The 19,798-nt window shown below is 43.1% G+C and overlaps 1 protein-coding gene across 4 annotated transcripts in view; it reads right to left on the reverse strand.

The window, feature by feature from the left end:
* The window catches only part of CRIM1 (cysteine rich transmembrane BMP regulator 1), a 1,688,666-nt gene that overhangs the window by 969,142 nt on the left and 699,726 nt on the right, over nucleotides 1–19,798 (reverse strand). For all 4 annotated transcript variants that reach the window (XM_073627709.1, XM_073627706.1, XM_073627710.1 and 1 more), the window contains one exon: nucleotides 2,009–2,130. In XM_073627709.1, coding sequence (XP_073483810.1) covers nucleotides 2,009–2,130 — 122 coding nt within the window. The remainder of the gene's footprint in view (nucleotides 1–2,008; nucleotides 2,131–19,798) is intronic.

The following is a 19,798-nucleotide window of genomic DNA, read 5'->3' on the forward strand; positions in this document are numbered from 1 at the left end:
GAGGAAAGATTAGAGGAATGGAATGTATTCTCTCTTGAAAAGAGGAGATTAAGGGGGATATGATCATCATGCATGAATACATAAGTGGTCCATATAGTGGACTTGGTTTTGAGTGATTCATTTTAAGGTCATCACAGAGAACAAGGGGGCACGCTTTACTTCTAGATGGAAAAAGACTGAATCTCCAAATATGGAAAAGCTTTTTCACAAGCTGTGAAAATGTGGAATAGACTCCCTCAGGAGCTGATTCTGTCCAGCTCAGTAGATTGCTTTAATTCTTTCATAAACGTGCATAATATAAGTGAATACTAACATTTATAGGTAAAGTTGATCCTGGAAATATCCGATTGCCTCTCGGGGAATCAGGAAGGGGATTTTCCCCCTGATGAAGCAGATTGGATCATGCTTTGCTGGGCTTTTGTGCCATAATCTAGATCAACTGTGGGTATAGGATTGTATAATTGTTGTTTTCCCCTTTTATTGGTTGAACTAGATGGACTTGTGTCTTTTATCAGACTATGAAACCAGATATGATGGGACTGCATTGGGCGGCTATTCCAGTGCAGTCCCACCACATGAAAAAGGCAAAATGCCTCGTCTCCTATGTGCTGTGTGGGCATGCAGTACTTTTATTCAGTGCAATGCGAGGCAATCCACAGCCGGCAATTAAACTACACTGTAATGTGGTGGTTGGTGAGAACCAGCCATTGGGATCTGTCGTCGACAGGTTTTGGGTTTGTGTCAATGGCATCAGTTTGAAATGCTTTTGAGATCATTCAGAACTCACTGACAGGTGCATTAGACCTGCAATAATAACTGCATGCCACACATATGTACTCATAGCAGCAGAGGTTTATGTGCTGATAGTGTGCTCCCAGGACAGAGGCCAAGCTGTCAATGAGAGCTTGTGGTCTCTAGTAATGATCGGGAGCTGACAAGATCAGCTCCTGATCATGTAACCACTGACAGCCAATCGTAGTAATTAAGTGGTCAGGCAGACCTTCAAGTCCACAGGGAGTAATATCCTAGATAAAGGGATGCTGGGGTTGGACAGGAGACTTATCTACTTTGGACTTCAACACGTCAAAAATCTTTTCAGCTTTTGATCTTCTTTAGGTAATGAAAAATAAGAATAAAAAGTTACCCTAACAATTAATTTAAAAGAAAATACAGAGGAATGGTGAAAGATTAAATCAAATAAATGAATAGCCCCATGCTCAGTAATCATTAAATTACATGTGGTGCATTTTTTCCTGTTTTTTTTTTAGCTATTTGTTTCTACTTTAATGATGTGCAGCTTGAATGTATACTGTAATATTTGCTTAAAGCGGTAGTAAACTCAGCCACCCAACTTGTAAAAATTATTGCTATTACAAAATAGTTCTAGCCATCATTCTGCCTTATTAATTGCCCCCCTCTGTGTTTCTTACTTCTCTACTTTTCAGTTTACTTTTGCTTCCCTGCTTCCTATCTGAAGCCGGCACCATTTTAACTGTTGTCCTTCTCAACTGTGCTGTCTGTTACTTCTGCCATTTCTGTCTGTGCTGCCCGAAATCTCACACATGTGCATTGAGTATTAGCTGAGCTTCTATGTTCTCTGCTTGTCTCGTGATTGGATAAAGTTTTCGGGATTGCAGTGCCGCTGAGACTGGATGACGTGGGCATCAGCGTGGTAACGTTATTGGATTGAAGATTGTTTTTTTCAACAGAATAGCACAGGTTGGAAATATTTAAGAAAAAACACACTTGTGTACATTGATTTTTCATGATTTTAATGGAGGAAAGTATAAAAGATGAGTTTATTACCACTTTAAACTAATAATTATAAAAGATTCAGCCAACAAACCTTTAAAAGGTTTAACAGCTAAGAAGAGGTGTCCTTCATGTAACCTTTAATTTGGCTAACCAGCCTTCTGTGTAAAGAATTTTGCTGACAAATGACACGGTTTGCCTCAAGTTCATTCTGTTGTTCCCCCATATAAAGGATGTAAAGAAGGAATCCACTTACCATTAACACATTCAAAGACATCACAGCACTTTCCAGGTGAGCCATTGCCTCGTGAGACAATCCGAGGGATTGAACCAGCTTCACATACTGGGAAACTGCAAAGGCCGGAAAGACACTCACATCTGTAGAGAAGCAAAATGTGTATAATGTGTCAGCACTACCAATTGCTTTGTTCCTTGCAAAGATAATTAACTATCAATTAAATGCGTTGGGGAACATGAGCATGCATTAAGTAATTACAGTAGATGTCAAAATAGTCTTTTGGAGATTTTACATGACAAAATCAATATAATTTATTACCTTTTTCTTGAAAAGAAACAAATACATCTATGTACCTTTTAAAAAAAGCATTGTGTAATTAAAAGCATTTAAGTGGGCATTTAAATAAAATAAAAAGGAATATGTGAAATACCATGAGGATGTGGTGGCAACTGTTCCTGGGGTCCAGCTTCATTGATATTAAGTATGCTGTAGAAACATGTACAGATGACATGTGCTTGCAGGCAGAAAGTACTGGCCATGGATACTATTTTTTCCCCTTTTAATTTATAAAGTGGAAATAAAGCCACCAATTAAAGTTTAAAAAAAAGTTATACATGTTTTTTTTTTCAAACTGAAAATTTTTATTCATATATTTTATAAGTACAGCATTTTATCTTTCATAGAATACAGGCAATTTGATAACAGAGGTAAGGTACAAACATGTACAGCGATAAAGTTGTGGTAACCTTCTTTGGGTAATAGGAGCATGAAAAACATATGAACACTATGAGTAAAGTGTAATACTTATGTAAGGTAGGATTACAAACCGTGTAAGAATAGCAGTAGTGCAGGTGATCCTGTTGGGTGCTGAGATTCTTAGATTAAGATTAAGCCGAGTGGATTTGCAGATCAGGGCAGGGGTGAGCATTTGGGGTGTACGAGCCAAGGGTTCCATTTTTTAAGGAATGCAGGTACTTGTAGGTGGGCCTTGGCATACATAAATTCCATTAGACAATGGTTAATAGTATAATCACTTCCTGGATGGAAGGGGGGGTCAGGAGATTTCCACTTTCTGGCAATGGCTAGGCAAGTGGCAATGAGGACATGGGTTAGAACGGTGTGGGAGGTTGGTGGCCATGAATCTAAGCCTAGACCCAAGAGGACCAATTGAGGTGATAGGGAGACAAAGGTAGGTAGAATAGAAGAGAGAAGTCTTGTGAGAGCAGTCCAAAAAGTTTTCAGTTGGGGGCAAGTCCAACAGATGTGTAGTGATGATCCAGAATTCCCACAGGTCCTCCAACAAGCATTCAATGTGGAAGAGTAAATCCTTGCTAACTTGGAAGGTGTGAGATACCAATTGTTGAGAATTGTCTGCATGGTTTCCCAGTGTGTTATACATCGGGAGGCTTTTAGTGACCTTTGGAGGGCACTGATCCATTAAAGATATGTGTAGTTACAATGTAAGGTATTCTCCCAGTGTAGCATAGCAGAGTACTTATGTTCAGGTTCGGAGGAGGTGAGGAGCTTGTAGATAGGGGAAATTCCATTTTGGTTGGGTTTTTCGGTGTTGTAGAATTTTATGAGGTGCCAGAAGAAGAGGTTTTTTTGTCCATGATATCCGTGCGAGAGCTGAGCGAATTCTGAGGTGCTTGAAAAAATCTTTAGATGGAATGTGGTATGTTGTTTGTATTATCTGGAAGGAAAGAAGCAAGGAATCGTGGAAGAGATCTCCTAGTGTATTGAGGCCTGCATGTGACCAGTTCGATATTGGAATGTCAGATAGAATAGATTGTAAAGCATGTAAGGGTATATATTGCAGTATTCGATGAGGGATGCCTCCGTATTGTTGGTGAGCTGCTCTTCAGATTCTGATGACAGCATTGACGGTACTGAGGAAGCATTCCTGTTTGTGGTGTTGTAGAAGAGATGCACCAAGAGTCAATGCAAGGTTATTTGCCAAAACTGTAGATTCAATTTGTTGCCAGGAACGTTCCGTACCGAACTGCCACCAAGATTTGGCTTGGTCCAGGACAATTGCTTTGAAGTATGCTGAAATGTTGGGTGCTCCCATTCCGCCGGCAAAAATTGGTGAACATAAAGTAGATTGTTTAATTCTGGGGCATTTCCCATTCCAAATGAAAGAGACCAAAATAGCTTGTAATTTGTTTAGGTGTGATTGCAAGAAAGAAATAGGCATAGTTCAGAATATGTATAATATATAAGGTAAAAGGTACATCTTGGTGAGTGTGATGCATCCGGCCCATGATGCTTGAATACGTTGTAAGTCCTGCGCAGTTTTTTGTAGTTTAGTTACTAGGTTTGAGAAGTTTAGGAGAAGTAGTTGGGAGGTGGGGCTAGTTAGGCATATACCTAGATATGATAAAGTAGAATCAGGGGCCCATGAAAAAGAAGTGTGTTGAGCAATGCTACGCTTGGTGTTAGGGTCTATATTTGCACCAATCATACAAGATTTAGAGTAATTTATTTTGTTTAGGGATGCTTTGCTGAAAAGGTCAAGAGTGTGATGAAGATGAGGCAGTGATTGTATGGGGTTGGTTATGGAGATAATCACATCATCGGCAAAGAGGCCAATTTTGTGATTAACAGAGATGAACAGAGAAGGCGTTTAGTGGTGTTCGACCAATTGTAGCAAGTCGATGTACCGATGGGTGCCGTCAGATGCCTGCCTACCCGTAACGAATCCCAATTGGTCTGGGTGTACTAGGTAAGGGATGATAGAGGAGATGCATGCTGCTAGTTTAGCATAAAGCTTTGTGTCGGTATTTAGTAGTGAGGCCTAAAGCTGGCCGGATCGTCAGCTGGTTTACCAGGTTTGGGGATCGTGGTGATGTTTGCTTCAAGAGCTTCTGGGGCGATGGAACCTGTGGAGAGGGCATGACTAAAGGATTGGCATAGATGTGGGGGTAGTATTGAAGAGAATCGTTTGTGATATTCATTGCTAAAGCCATCAGGCCCGGGGGCTTTGTGTAGTGGGAGGGAAGCGATAGCCCTGTCTAATTCAGGTAGCAAGAAGGGACCAGAGATGGCGTGCAGTTGTTCTGGGGAAAGTGCAGGTAGATGTAACTGATCTAGAAACTGGGCTATGTCAGATGGCATGGGAGGGGGAGCTTCACCTGTAGAAGTTAAATTATATAAGTTGGCATAAAACTGACTAAATCGATTGGCTATGTCCTTAGGGTTGGTGAGGCGAGTTTGATGGAGGTAAGGTGTGAGATTTTAGTGTGTGCTAGGTGGCGTTTGAGCTGCTTTGCAAGACCAGCTTCAGGTTTGTTGTGGTTTGCATAAAAATGTAGCTTCAGTCTTTTTAAGGATAGGTCAAAATTTGCATGTAGGTGTTCGGTCAGTGTTCATTTGGTGTATTGTAACTTGGCTTCTAAGAGTTTGGAGGGCTGGGTCTTATGCGCAGTTTCAAGAGTGCGTATTTGGTCCAATAATTTGGAGGTGGTAGCATTGCGTTTCTTTTTTTCATGTGCCCCCAATTTAATAAGGATACCCCTAAGGCATGCTTTGTGAGCATTCCAACAGACTGTGGGATCAGTCACAGAGTTAGCATTGACAGATAAATAGTTTTTTTAATTTCGGATGTGACATGTGTCTGGAGACGGGGGTGAGAGATAAGGAAGGTGTTGAGCCTCCACATAGTCCCCACTGGTCAGACCACGTGATGGTATCAATTTTGGCATCTTGCACTGTTTGGAGGGTGTGCTTATCAACCAGAAACTTGTCGATCCTGGAGTAGGATTTTTGGGTATGCGAACAGAAAGTGTAGTCTCGTTCAGTGCCATGTAGACATCTTCATGGGTCATAAAAATCTTCAGAATGGAGTAGTGATGATAGAGCAGTGGATTGTCTGCGGGATGGGTTGGAGGAATCTAGGGCGGGGTCTATTATTAGATTGAAATCACCGCAGAGAATCAGGGGGAGTTGTCAGAAGGGAGCTAATTTCCCCATTACAGTTTTGTAGAATTGTCCTTGACGGCTGTTTGGGGCGTAAACATTGATGATAGTTATAGTGTGGTCGTTAATAGAGGCATACAGGATAATATACCTGCCATATGGGTCAACCTCAGAGTGGAGTAATCGGAATGTCACCGTGGATCGCACAGCAATAAGGACGCCAGCTTTTTTCTTAGGGGAGTTGGCAAAAAAGTAGTGCAGAATTTTTTTTTTGAGAGCAGGATGGGGACTTGGAAAAGGTGGAAAGGTGAGTTTCCTGCACACATAAGACATCTGAATTGAGTCATGGGGCTTCTCTCCATAGCAAATGGCGTTTAAAGGGAGCGTTAAGGCCCTTGACATTCAGGGAGGTGATGTTAACAGCCATAGTGGTTAGGCGGTGGGGGTAGGCCTAGAAGGAGGGGGAAAGACGGGGAGGAACACCTGCTACTTCGCACACCAAATACCTGAATGTTGCTTGTAAAATACAGTAATACTTATTGATCACTAGTTCTGTGGTAAATACAACTAACTTATAAAGCAGTAAAAGAAAATTAGATGAAACATAATGTACACTTTAAACTCGTGGTAGGGAGCCTAGCACTCTATATAATCAGGGGATATATGAGTAAAAAAACGGAACACAGATGTAAAAAAGTACAAATAAGAACTGTAACGAAGGTTATACTCATCTGGGACAAATTTGCCGCTTAAGGGTTAAATAACATTCAGATTGCCTGTAAAGGAACACAGGTGTCCCCGGGCAGAGCCGGGTATCAGCAGAGACGTTGGTCACGAGGCACGGCTGGTGTGTGGATGGTGTGACTGTGGGCTCAGTGGAGGTGAGGAGATGAGGCCCCAGTTTAGTAGCCTTTTTATGCCCTCTATAGGTGTATAGATGTTGGTTGGTTGGTTTTGAAATGTTACCACTAATTTGGTGGGGAAGCCCCATTTGTATGTGATGTTACAATCTCGTAAGACTGCAGTAACTTGGGCGAATTCCCTTCTTTTTTCTGCGGTGGCTGCGGATACATCCATGTATAAAGGGATGGAACAGTAGCGGTAGAACGAGCTGCATACATGATGATCCTTTCTTTAGTTTGAAAGAAATGGATACACGCCAGTACGTCTTGTGGGACAGTTTCTGGCAGGTGGTTTGGTTTAGCGATCCTGTGAGCGCGGTCAATGGTGATGTCAGCTTGCGACAGTTGTGGAATAAGTTTGAGGAAGTTGTTGGATGTAATATATTAGATCTGGAGGTTTGACAGTCTCAGGGACGCCTCTGAACTTTATATTATTTCTCCTGGAGCGATCTTCCAGGTCGGCCATTTTAGCCTGTAAAAATCATATTTCTTCAGAGTGCTGGTGGAATGCTTCAGAAGCCTCGTGGTGTGAAGAGGCATGCTCTGTGATCTGTCTCTCCAATGTGTCAGTACGTTCCTCTACCTGCTCTACTCTGAGGTGCAGGGAGCATAAAGATGAGTGAGGCTCATTGCGGAGATCTTTTTGTAGAGACAATAACATGAGTTTTAATGTTTGCTCTGAGGCAGGCTGATCACTTGCAGGGTGTGCAGCCAGAGATTCCTGTGAGCTTTCACTGGCAGTAGCCTCATCCCAGTGTGGTTTCTTATACAACGGTACTTTAGATGGAGAGGGTGCTGGGGACTGTGCTGATCTCTTACCTCTGTCTGAAGGGGTGCCTTGGTGAGGTGTAGGATTAGGCACAGAGCTGTCCATATCCTCTGGGGTGAGCGTGGAGTCCTGTGAAGATACTTGTGTTGGTGAGGGCAGAGGGGGAGACTCCGCTCAGGAGCCATTTTGGCTGCTCTGCATGTCTGTCAGCCTGTAAAAGTCTGTGAGGCGCGACTTATAGAAAGAGTGGTTCTTCTTCCTGGACATACCGCTGTGATCCCGTGTTCCACCTCCCCTCTGGTGTGGGAGAGAGGGAAGGAAGTTTGCTGTAGTGGGTAGAGGGTAGCTGAGAGTCCCGAGGCTGAGCGGAGCTGCAGGGTCAGACATCCATCTTGCTCCGTGGCCAGCCACGCCCCAAAAGTTATACATGTCAGCTCTGGAAGGCTTTACCTCTATCATGACCCGGCCATTTTTTTCCTATTTAGCACTGCGCTAATTTAACTAGTAATTGTGTGGTCATGCAACGCTGTACCCAAACAAAATGTATATCATTTTTTTTTCCCCCACAAAAATAGTTTTTTTTTTGGTGGGATTTGATTGCAACTGGGTTTTATTTTTTTTATTTATTATACATATGAAAAAAAAGGGAAAAACAAACAGAAAAAAAAGATTTTTTTTTTTACATTCTGCTACAAAACATATCCAATCAAAAAATTCAAATTTCTTCATAAATCTAGGCCAAAATGTATTCTGCTACATGTCTCTATAAAAAAAAGTGAAAAAAATTTATGAAAAACGTACTAAGAAATATTCTGAAAGAAAAGTGTAAGCAGCAAACCTTCTGTGGGACATATACACAGTAGTAAACATAAAGTTCAAATAAAATTGATAAAGGTTGCACTATTCAATCATGTATATGCAAATTGAAAAATTAGATGATTAGAACAGTCCACAAGTGATGTGAAAATAAATCCTGATGTCAATCTCTACCATCCACCACCGTAGTGATCTTAAAGCGTGTGTTAACCCAAAAAATAAATTCCCTTGTTCCCTTAAAGCATGTTATACAGCACAGTACTTGTCCTTAGTCATTTGGACACCTGTATCACCTGAAATAGCTGGCTGATCATGCCTAGCTATGCCCTCCCCTCTGCAAACAGACCACAATAATCATGGCTGCCGAGCCCTGACATTGTGATCTGTTTGCGTGATTCTGTCAGCCGCAGCCTGCTATCTGTCTCTTCCTCTTTCCATGTCTGAAGTGGTTGTTGTGGTCCTTCTCAAACCTGGGAAGGCTCCAGAACAGTGTTCCTCGTACCGGCCAATATCCCTCCTTAATGTGGACGCAAACATTTTGGCTAAGGTCCTGGCCAGTTGATTGAACACTTTGATCACTGCTTTGGTACATGCTTATCAATCCTGATTTATGCCAGGTAGGGGAACTGATATTAATATTCCACGCCTGCTTACACATCTCTCTATGGTGGACGGGGACGGCTCAGGGGTGGTGACCTCCTAGGATGCCGAAAAGGCTTTTGATTTAGTGGAGTGGTGCTACCTCTTGGCCATCTAACGTAAATTTGGATTTGGCCCTTGGTTTATTAAGTGGGTCCAACTGCTTCATCACAACCCTATGACCTGCATACATACGAATAACTTGCTGTCCTCTCCTTTCCCCCTGACTCGGGGTACTAGACAGGACTGCCCGGGCCTGTTTGCGTTGGCAATGGAACCCCTGGCAGTGCGCATTAGGTCTGCTCCCTCAGTTGAGGACATCCAGGTGGGGGCGATTGTAGACAAAATATTCCTGTATGCAGACGACACTCTCCTGTTCCTGAAAGACATCGCCTCTCTCCTGCCGGCCCTTCAAATCATAGATGTTTTTAGATCCTTTTCGGGCATCAAGGTTAACTGGGGAAAGTCACTCCTATTCCTGGTACACACCTCAGATACCTGCACCCAGATTAGTACTCTGTTGACCTGAACTACTGAATTTAAATATTTAGGTGTAGTGATAAGGGCCCATTTGTCCTCATATTTTGAGCTGAACCTCTTGCCGTTGCTTAGGACCTTCTCTCAGAAATGTATGGCCTGGAGGTCTCTCCCTCATACTTCAGTGGGTAGAGTGAACCTTGTTAAGATGGTATATTTACCAGTGATGCACCAAATTTTCGGCCGCCGAAACATATCGGCCAAAAATGGCCTTTTCGGCATAGGAAATCTCATCAATAATGGCATCAAAAATGGGGGCGGAGCCCCGTCCCTGGTGCTGGCCATTACGAGGGTGTCCTTCTGGCACGGCGCGACACAGTCCTCTCCTCTCCTCCTCCCTCCTCGCCGCAATCTCCATTGTGTCACGGAGCTTAACTACACAGACCGCAGTAACAATGTCCCACCTCCTGTGACAGACGGCACACTGATCCAATGGTGGGACATTGAATCAGTGTGACATGATTACAGGAGGCGGAACATCGTTACTGCGACCCAGGCAATTCAAATGCAGCTCTGTGACACACGGAGATTGCCGCTCTGATTCGGGAACTGGCAGGCTGCATGACGGGCACTGGCAGGCTGCATGACGGGCACTGGCAGGCTGCATGACGGGCACAGGTGAAGCTGCATCTCATAGGCACAGGCAGGCTGCATCTGAGGGGCAAACGGGGGGCTGCATGACGGGCACTGGTGAGGGTGCATTGATCTCTTGTATCATGTCCGCAGTCTCTGACCCTCTTCTGTACTATGTCTACAGTCTCTGACCATCTCCTGTACCGTGTCTGCAGTCTCTGACCATCTCATCTACCATGTTCGCAGTCTCTGACCATCTCTTGTACCATGTCCGCAGTCTCTGTCCATCTCTTGTACCATGTCCCCAGTCTCTAACCATCTCCTGTACCGTGTCCGCAGTCTCTGACCATCTCCTCTACCATATCTGCAGTCTCTGACCATCTCCTATACCATGTCCCCAGTGTCTGACCATCTCCTGTAATGTGACTGCAGTCTCTGGAAATCTCCTGTATCATGTCCCTAGTCTCTGACAATCTCCTGTACCATGTCCCCAGTCTCTGACCATCTCCTGTACCATGTCCCCAGTCTCTGACCATCTCCTGTACCATGTCCCCAGTCTCTGACCATCTCCTGTACCATGTCCCCAGTCTCTGACCATCTCCTCTACCATGTCCCCAGTCTCTGACCATCTCCTCTACCATGTCCCCAGTCTCTGACCATCTCCTCTACCATGTCCCCAGTCTCTGACCGTCTCCTGTATAAAAATATTTTTAAAAACAGTCACTTTCGGTATTGGTGCTGTTTCGGTATCGGTTTTCAGCCTAGTGTATTTTTCATTTTCGGTATCAGTTTTGGCACCAAAAAACCCATTTGGTGCATCCCTAATATTTACCCAAGTTCATTTATCTCTTCTGTAGTTTCCCTCTGGTGCCTCCAGCTTCCTTCTTTAACAAACTACAGGGAATTATATCATCCTTTTTTGTGGAATGTGAGTGCTCCATGTTTGGCCATCTCTACTTTACAGCTCCCTCTCACCCAGGGGGGGCATGTCCCTACCTAACTTTCAGGCTTATTTGTAGGCGGCGGTCCTGGTAATGATGAAATGGTGGTTCTCCCAACTTAAGGATAACCCAGCGGTTACTCTGGAGCCGGCCATCATGGGGTCGTACTCCACCCTTAGTAACCTGGTGTTCAGGGGAGCAAAATCCCACCCCGAAATTACAGATTTGATGCACACCACTATTTCGGTGTGGCACAGGGCTAGGTATATATAGGTATAGCTCTCCGGAGACCTTCTCCCCACATACTCCCCCCCTATGGGGTAATCCAAATCTCCGGTATCTGAAATGTGTTCCTGACCTGCAGGTTTGGACAACAAGAGGGATAGTGAATCTTAAACATGTTGTTTCAGGTGGCAAGTTGCGCTCTTCCCCCGACCTTAAAGCCTCATGCACACTGGACGTTAAAATAACGTTATAAAAATGCCAGTAGCTTTGCAGTGAGTTTTTCAACTTCTTTCAATGCTTTTGGAATAGTGTTTTTAGCATTTATTAGCGTTATTCCGCGTTGGCGTTTTTTAGCTTTTTTTTTTTTGAAGAAGAAAAAAATATTTTTTTTTCAATGTATCAAAAAACGTTAAACGCTGGTGAGCGAGTTTTTGAGTGTTTATCGACGTTTATCAACGTTAGAGCGTTTTTACAGCTGAAAAACGTCTCTCAGAACCCACTAGTTTTGTTTTTTGCTTTTTACTGCTCAAAAACACCACTGCCCAAAACTGCTGATAACAGTCTATGTGTGCATGGACACATAGGATAACATGATGGCGAGTTTAATGACTGTAGAAAAAAAAATGTCTACAGCCAAAAACAGCTGCTCTAAAAACGTCCAGTGTGCATGAGGCTTTAAGATGCATATACATTACCACGGTGGATGTTGTTCTGCTACTACCAACTTTGCCACACATTTCATAAACAGTTCCCACCCTCTCTCACCCTAGAATCGGACCCTGTTGAAGGATTGCTTATTGCTAAGGTAATAGACAAGCCTATATCTTCCCTGTACTTCCGCCTATCCATACCCCCTACTAATAAATTAGAAAAGACCTTTGATAAGTGGAAAGTAGACATCCCTGGCTTAACTAAGGAGGATTGGGAAGGTTGTTTGTCCTTTTTTGTGCCTAATATGGTCTCTGCCAGAGACCATTTCGTACAAGTTAAGTTCTTGCACAAGGCCTACTTCACCCCAAAAAGATTGGCAATTATGAACTCGGTGGCCCCTCTTTCCTGTCCCAGATGTGGTACGCAGGCTGCTTATTTTCTCCATATGGTCTGGTCCTGTCCACGCCTTGATGCCTTTTGGTCAGAGATTTTTACTGATCTCAATTGGATTACCTCTCTAACCCTCGAGTCGGATCCCAGGTTTATGTTGATTAATGTTTTTGGCACCAACATTAAGAGCCGATATACTAAGTTGTTCTTAAGTTATGCCACTTTTTATGAACATAGGGAGATATTTCTCCATTGGAAAGATGCAGCACCACCCTTGGTATCTACTTGGCGCTCTGTTTTAAACTCTGTTTTGCCACTGTAAAGAATCACTTATCTTAACAGGAATTGCCCTAACAAATTTGATAAAATCTGGTCAGGACGAATAGACACGTGGGGCTCTGAGATTACAGATGATACTCAATGTCAGTGGTCATCAACCTTGTCCTCAGGGCCCACTAACAGGCCAGGTTTGCAAGATAACTGTAATACATCAAAGGTGATATCATTTGCTGCTCAGTGATTGCAGTATTCTAGTCTGCATCTCCCCAAGGTAATACATAAATCCCGGCCTGTTAGTGGGCCCCGAGGACAGGGTTGATGACCACTGCTCTAGGTCATGAAGCTGTGCCTTGATAACTGTTTGTCAGCGCTGGTCCTGGGGAGCCGCAGGCAGGAGTTTTTAGGCGAGGCCACGGCTTCGGCCTAGTCCGCGGCATCCGGCCTCGTGGACTAGGCCGAAGCCGCGGCCTCGCCTAAACTCCTGCCCGCAGCGCCTCAGGACCGGCGCCGTGTCAGCGCCGGTCCTGGTGAAAAAACAAAAAATATCTAAAAAATTGATTTGACCTCTCAACTCGATTCAAATCGATTTTTTCTCCAGCCCTAGTTTGTAATTAATCTTATCACTTGGGGTCCCTCCTCCCCCCACATCTATGGTTCCTCCTGCATCCATATAGTACAATACACCTGTCAGAGGACCATCCTACTGTATTTTAGGTGTGTCACACCCTTTCTCCTCTGGGATATCAGAGAAATGTGGTAATCACTATTGTAATGTATATGTTATCGACTGTGCATGTTCAACGCTTGTAATGTAATGATTTGAATAAACCTTTTTCTTGTAAGAAACAAAAAAGGGTCCTGTGCATTTTTGGTTACTATTCAGGTGCGAATTGAAGCAAAAAAAAAATTTGGACCTGATTTGCACCTGAATTGGAGAGCAGGGACACCCCGGACTAATACTTCCCTACTGGCAACTCCCCAGTACAAACATCAAATTATTGATGCACTAAATCAATATTTTGTTGTTAGTGACAATACTGAGCAATATACAGTATGGAATGCACAAACATTCAAGAGAGCAATCTTATTGAAAATTGGTGCACATGCTAAAAAAACTACAGTTCCAATAATTTGATCAATTAATACAGTGAATACTAACGAATATTACCAACATTTTAAAAACAAACTAACCTCATACTTAACAGACCTATACAATCTACTCATGATTACTGGTACTTTTCTAAAAGTGATGTAGAAAATAATCATAACTATACCCAAACCAGAGAAATGTCCATGTAGCACAAACAATTACAAACCAATCTCACTGGTAAATTCTGCAATAGCAGTTGATTTACTAAAGACAGACTGTGCACTTTTGAAAGTGCAGTTGCTCCAGAGCATAGTTAATGAGGCACAGCTTCACTTTACAGGTAACAAATCACATACAAGAAAAATAAAATAATAATAAAAAAAAAAAAATTGCTTGCACATGATTGGATGATGAACACCAGAAGTTCTTAAAAGTGCACAGTAAATTTGACTTTAGTAAATTAACCCCATAGACTATTAAGCATTTTTCCTGCATTGATCAAACCAGATCTAGTAGGGTTTGTGAAAGGTCTTTGGCCTCTGACACTAAGAGATGTCTGATGGTTATTATCAGAAGTACGGAACTTCACAAAACCTCTACACTTTTTCTAACCCTAGATGCTGAAAAAAGCATTTGATCTGGTACACTGGGGATTCCTAAATGCAGTCCAGAATATATTTGGCATTATACTCTACACACCATCTGCCAAAGTATTTACTTCTTAATTCTTGTTAACAGAATTTTGTGTCCCCTGTAATTTTCACTCTGCTAATGTAGCCTATAGCCTGCCTGGTCAGATCCTCTAAGAATATCAAAGGGCATTCAAATTGGTAAAACAGTAAACAAAATAAGTGTTTTAGTGGATGACATTATGTTGATAGCAACAGACCCTCTTAGATCATTGACCACTATACAGGATAATCTTGCATCTTTTAGCATTGTTTTGTACTATAAAGTTTACAAAAGAAAGTGACAAATTCTAGGTCTTTATTATTCTCTTAGTCACTTAAAACCACGCTTCAAGCCAAATTTCCATTTTTATGGAGATCCACATCACATATGCCACCAGTCATCCATTTGATGTGACAAAAGAGGAGGGACTATTGTGGAAATTTTATTAAGCTGTGTTCAACATGTATTGTCACAGTGTCTCCCAGTGTTAGTTCTGCTGCGGCCCAGTCTAAAGAGCGGACCGGGGCAGACTGATGCCGGTTTAAAGCCCACTTGGTAGTGGAAGTCTTCCTTTAAGATTTAGGGAAGTGTTTGCAGATATGTCTGCCAGAGAAGGGTCCCTGTGCAATGCACAGACAATTGCGCAACTGGTAAAAACAGGAGTCTTTAGGTGCGTTTAGTTGGGGACAGTGTTCATGATTTCTAAACAGCCATGTGACTTTCTTTGTCTAGCTGAAGAGCATGGCTTACAGGGCCAGGGGGCAGGAAATCATACACACTGCCCTACATAGACACTCCCCTAATCATTGTTCATTGGTTGAGATTTGTATAACTCCTCCTGTATGGAATGCCTGAGTTTGGCTGGCCAATTGTGAAGCCATAAAGCTCTGCTGTCATCACTATTATAAATAAACAAAACACAGACTTTTGAGGCAAGTCTGTCTGTAGAGCCAAGGATGTGAGGATGGTGGTTATGTCTGTTTTACACAGAAAACAGGGTTGTACTAAAATGCATTATACCAAAAGGCTGAAAGGGTGCTTATGTGCTCAGGAGACATGGATTACCCATAGCGTATAGAGAAATCTCCACATCAGGACTCCAAAGTAGCACCCCTCTAGTGCGACTCCAAAGCTGTGTGATTTAGAGTGCAACTTTGAGTGCAGCTTTGATCCAACTTTACCCTCTCTGGATCAAAGTCACATCAAAAGTTGCATCAAAGTAGTGCAACTTTTTTAAAGACGCCAATTTTCAAATGTGCATGGATGGGAACGTTTGCCTTTGAAATCAATAGGCTGTGACTTGTCCTGCAACTTTATGTGTCCAAAGATGCATGACAAGTCACACTAGTGGAAACGGAGTGTTAAACTCATTACTCACATGTAGCTCCCTCAGCTGGGTGTGTGCCACACCATGCACACAGTGCCATCACAGTGCACATCACACCATGCACACAGTGCCATCACAGTGCCATGCAGAAACAACCATGTGGTTCTACACTGCAGAAAATCTGGAGCATGTTGCATTGTAATCTATCTTACAGTTTCTAACATAACATACTTCCAAAGCCTGCCCTCCCCCCTTTCTTTCTTTCTCTCTCTCTCTCTCAGGAGAAACTGCTGGCCAAAACAAGGCTATGAAGACAGGGGGAGATCTGTGAAGGAGAGAAAGCATGGGAGTGGGGCTGGGCAGGTCTAGGCATGTCTGTTTAAAAAGGATAGGAAGGGGGGTGGAGCTGGCAGCCAGAGCGGATGGTAGTGTGAGGAGAAAGCTCTGCCACAACGGCCTATATACCGCGGCTCATAGCTAAACTACACAGACAAAAACTACATCCACAGAGAGGGGAGACTAAGGGGAACACAGCGGTCATGATGAATAAAAGAAAAACGAGAGAGGGACCGAAAAATTCCCAAGATGGCGCCCGCTCTGAAAATAGAAACTCAGCATCCCCTGCACACTCCTGCAGCCATCCATCGCCATACTCGGGTGAGTCTGACCCCACATACTATTCACCACCATCCTCACCCTCTGACAGCCCTGTGAAGCAGAAAAGGAGGATTGGGGTGGAGGAGGAGAATCAGGATGAGGCAGGGATGGAGGGAGACATAATGGAGGAATCCTCCTCTTATGGCCAGCAGTTAGATGCTTTCCCCACATCCGGGCAGCCCATCCTGGACACCACAATGAAAGAAATGTTACTGACTTTCAGGGGGCCCCTCCAACAGGACATGTCTGCATTTATGCATACCACTGAACTGTCAGCGTTCAGCAGCAGAGTCAATTATGTGGAAAAAAAATGGAGGAATGTACACTAGCACATAATGAGCTGGTGGAAGCTCACTTTGATGTAGAGGATGAGATTAAATCCATGCGTCTAAAAATGACTGACATCGAAGACAGGGCACGCAGGAACAATATTAAATTCAGAGGGATCTCTGAATCGATCAAACCAGCAGAACTCACTGTGTACCTCCAAAGGCTCATGACAACGGTCATACCGTCTCTGGGGCCATAACGACATAATAATAGACAGAGTCCACAGACTGCCAAAGCCCTCATTCCTGCCTGACCAAATCCCCAGAGATGTCATCGCTAGGATCCACTTTTACCACATAAAGGATCAGCTGATGCGATTTGCCAGACAGCACCCCACACTCCCTGATCCATTCACTGGAATCGCATTGTATGCAGATTTATCACAAGCTACACTAACGGCAAGGCACAATTTAGTCCCTATTACAAAAATCTTACGCAACCACAAGATTCTTTATAAATGGGGATTCCCTGCCAAACTGTTGCTGGAAATGCATAACTAATCGCACGCAATCACTTCACTTGAAAAAGGTATGGAGCTCCTCAGAAGATGGTGTCTTCTACCGCCGGATGGAGAAGCTGCAGCCCCTGATCCACTACATGACAAACAAAACAATCACCGTCAAAGCAGAAGGGGCAGGTAGACAACATTCTGATACACGTTTGCCCCTGATGATGGCTCTTCTGCGCGCGTGGTACTTCTCTCAGGATCACTAACCCCTGATGCCTTCCAAACCTCTCATGAACCCAGGTGTAAGTTCAAGAAGCAGCCGTTGTTCGGCTAATTTGAATCCCAGTTATCCCCCTTCTTCAATTACAGGATGACTCCTGTGACCTGTTCTATGCAAACTTTACTGTTTGACTGTTCCATATTGCTGCATAACTCAGCTTGGTTTTTTGTTCGTTTTTTTTTTTTCTTTTTGCTATACTGAAACCTCCTAGAGAAACTTTTCCTCAAATATTACATGTACCCAACAAAAGCTCAAGAGCATATTGTTTATTGGTTCCTACCACTAGATGGCAGCAGCTTGCACTCATTGAATGGAATGAACCTTAAAATCGTATCACACAATGTGAGAGGTTTAAACAGCCCCTATAAGCGCAGGGCCATGTGGAAGTCAGCTCTGGACCTAAAATGTGACAAACCCCCAAAGTGCACGCACAATAAACAATAAATTCCCCAAATTGCTCACCGCCAATGACATTTTGAAAAAAAAAAGCGGGGTATTGATCGCTATTAAGGACACACTAACCTTTTCTTTATTGCAGAATCATACTGACCCCCATGGACGCTTTATTATTTTGGTTGCAGAAATAGACCGGGTCCTCTACACACTGGTAAACCTATATGCCCCAAATGTTAAGCCGATGAAATTTATACGTAAAGTTGTTATACTTGCCAAATCCTTACAAAAGGGCAATCTCATACTATGTGGGGATTCCACTATGGTTATGAATGATGAACTTGATTCCTCCTCGGTGGCTCTAAGGAAGAGGCCCTCTTTAGGATCCTGGTGTCATGAAGTAAGACTCTTTGATCCATGGCGCTGCTTTAGATCCACCGAGAGGGACTACTCATTACTCCACGGTGCACAATAGCTACGCTAGAATCGCTTACTAATAGATATGTATACCCTGCAGAAGGTGAATAAGGCTGATATCCTCAACATTACATGGTCTGACCATGCGCCTGTGACCATTGAGGTTGAGGTTGACAACAAAACATCCCAAAAACCGCAATGGCGCAACAATACTTATCTTCTGTCACGTCCCCACATTAAAGATGAGATAGAGGAGAAACTCAAAGAATACTTTAGTCTCAATACCAATGGGGGAATGCTCTCCAACAATGATTGCAGAACTAGAGGCCCAAACTCCTTAATTACTGTCGCGAAGAACTGTGACAGGAACTTAGGGCAGATTATGACCTATATTTCAAAAGGCTGAAACTATCCTTTTATTCTCAAAATAACAGGGCAAGCAAACTTCTAGCTTCACAAATAAAAAAAAAGACATGCTAAATCCAACATCACTCACATTCAACATCATAGTTCCAATACCACACTCCACAATCCTAAGGACATAGCGAATGCCTTTGGGGACTATTACAAATCCCTTTACAACCTCAACAAAGACCCATCCACCCACCAACCTACGGATAGAGAGATAGATGAATTCCTTCAAGGAATCCAATTGCCCTCAGTAGACTCAACAACACTACAAGCCCTAAACTCTCCAATCACTAGTGCAGAAATTGAGACAGTTATCAAATCTCTCCCCATGCACAAATCCCCAGGAGCGGACGGTTTCTCCGCTGAGTACTATAAAGCTTTTAGTTCCCTCCTAGAACCAAAACTAGTAGATGTTTTCAATAAAGCAGCCACAGCGGGATCCTTCCCAAGAGAAATGCTCCAAGCAATAATAGTTACCTTACCCAAACCCGGCAAAGACAACTCCCACCCCCAAAACTATAGGCCAATATCATTATTAAACTCTGACCTAAAGATATATGCAAAGGTACTGGCCAATAGATTACTGGAAATTACCCCTTCCCTTATAGGACTGGATCAGGTAGGATTTGTAAAGGGCAGGCAAGCACCGGATGGAACTAGAAGGATGCTAGATCTCCTACGATTCGCAGAAGTGAATCAAGTACCGAGTATTTTTCTAGCCTTAGATACCGAAAAGGCGTTTGATAGGGTGCACTGGGGTTACCTATCAAGAACCTTACACAAATTTGGAGTATCAGGATTGATCCATTCAGCAATTATGTCCTTATACTCTAACCCCACAGCCGAAGTATATACTTCTAGTCTCCTATCTGATCCTTTCCTATTATCTAATGGTACGCGACAAGGATGTTCCCTCTCCCCAATAATTTTCTCACTTATTATAGAACCTCTGGCACAAAGTATTAGGACCAATGCAACCATCAAAGGCATTAGAATAGGTAATGAAAGCCACAAGATAGGACTCTTTGCCGACGATATAATATTAACTTTATCCAACCCAGCAGCCTCTATACTAGAACTTAAAAAGCTATTGCACAAATTTAGTCAAGTCTCCTTTTACAAAATCAACACAAATGTTTCTCT

This window comes from Aquarana catesbeiana, linkage group LG04 (assembly GCF_042186555.1).
Source record: "Aquarana catesbeiana isolate 2022-GZ linkage group LG04, ASM4218655v1, whole genome shotgun sequence".
Lineage (NCBI taxonomy): Eukaryota > Metazoa > Chordata > Amphibia > Anura > Ranidae > Aquarana > Aquarana catesbeiana.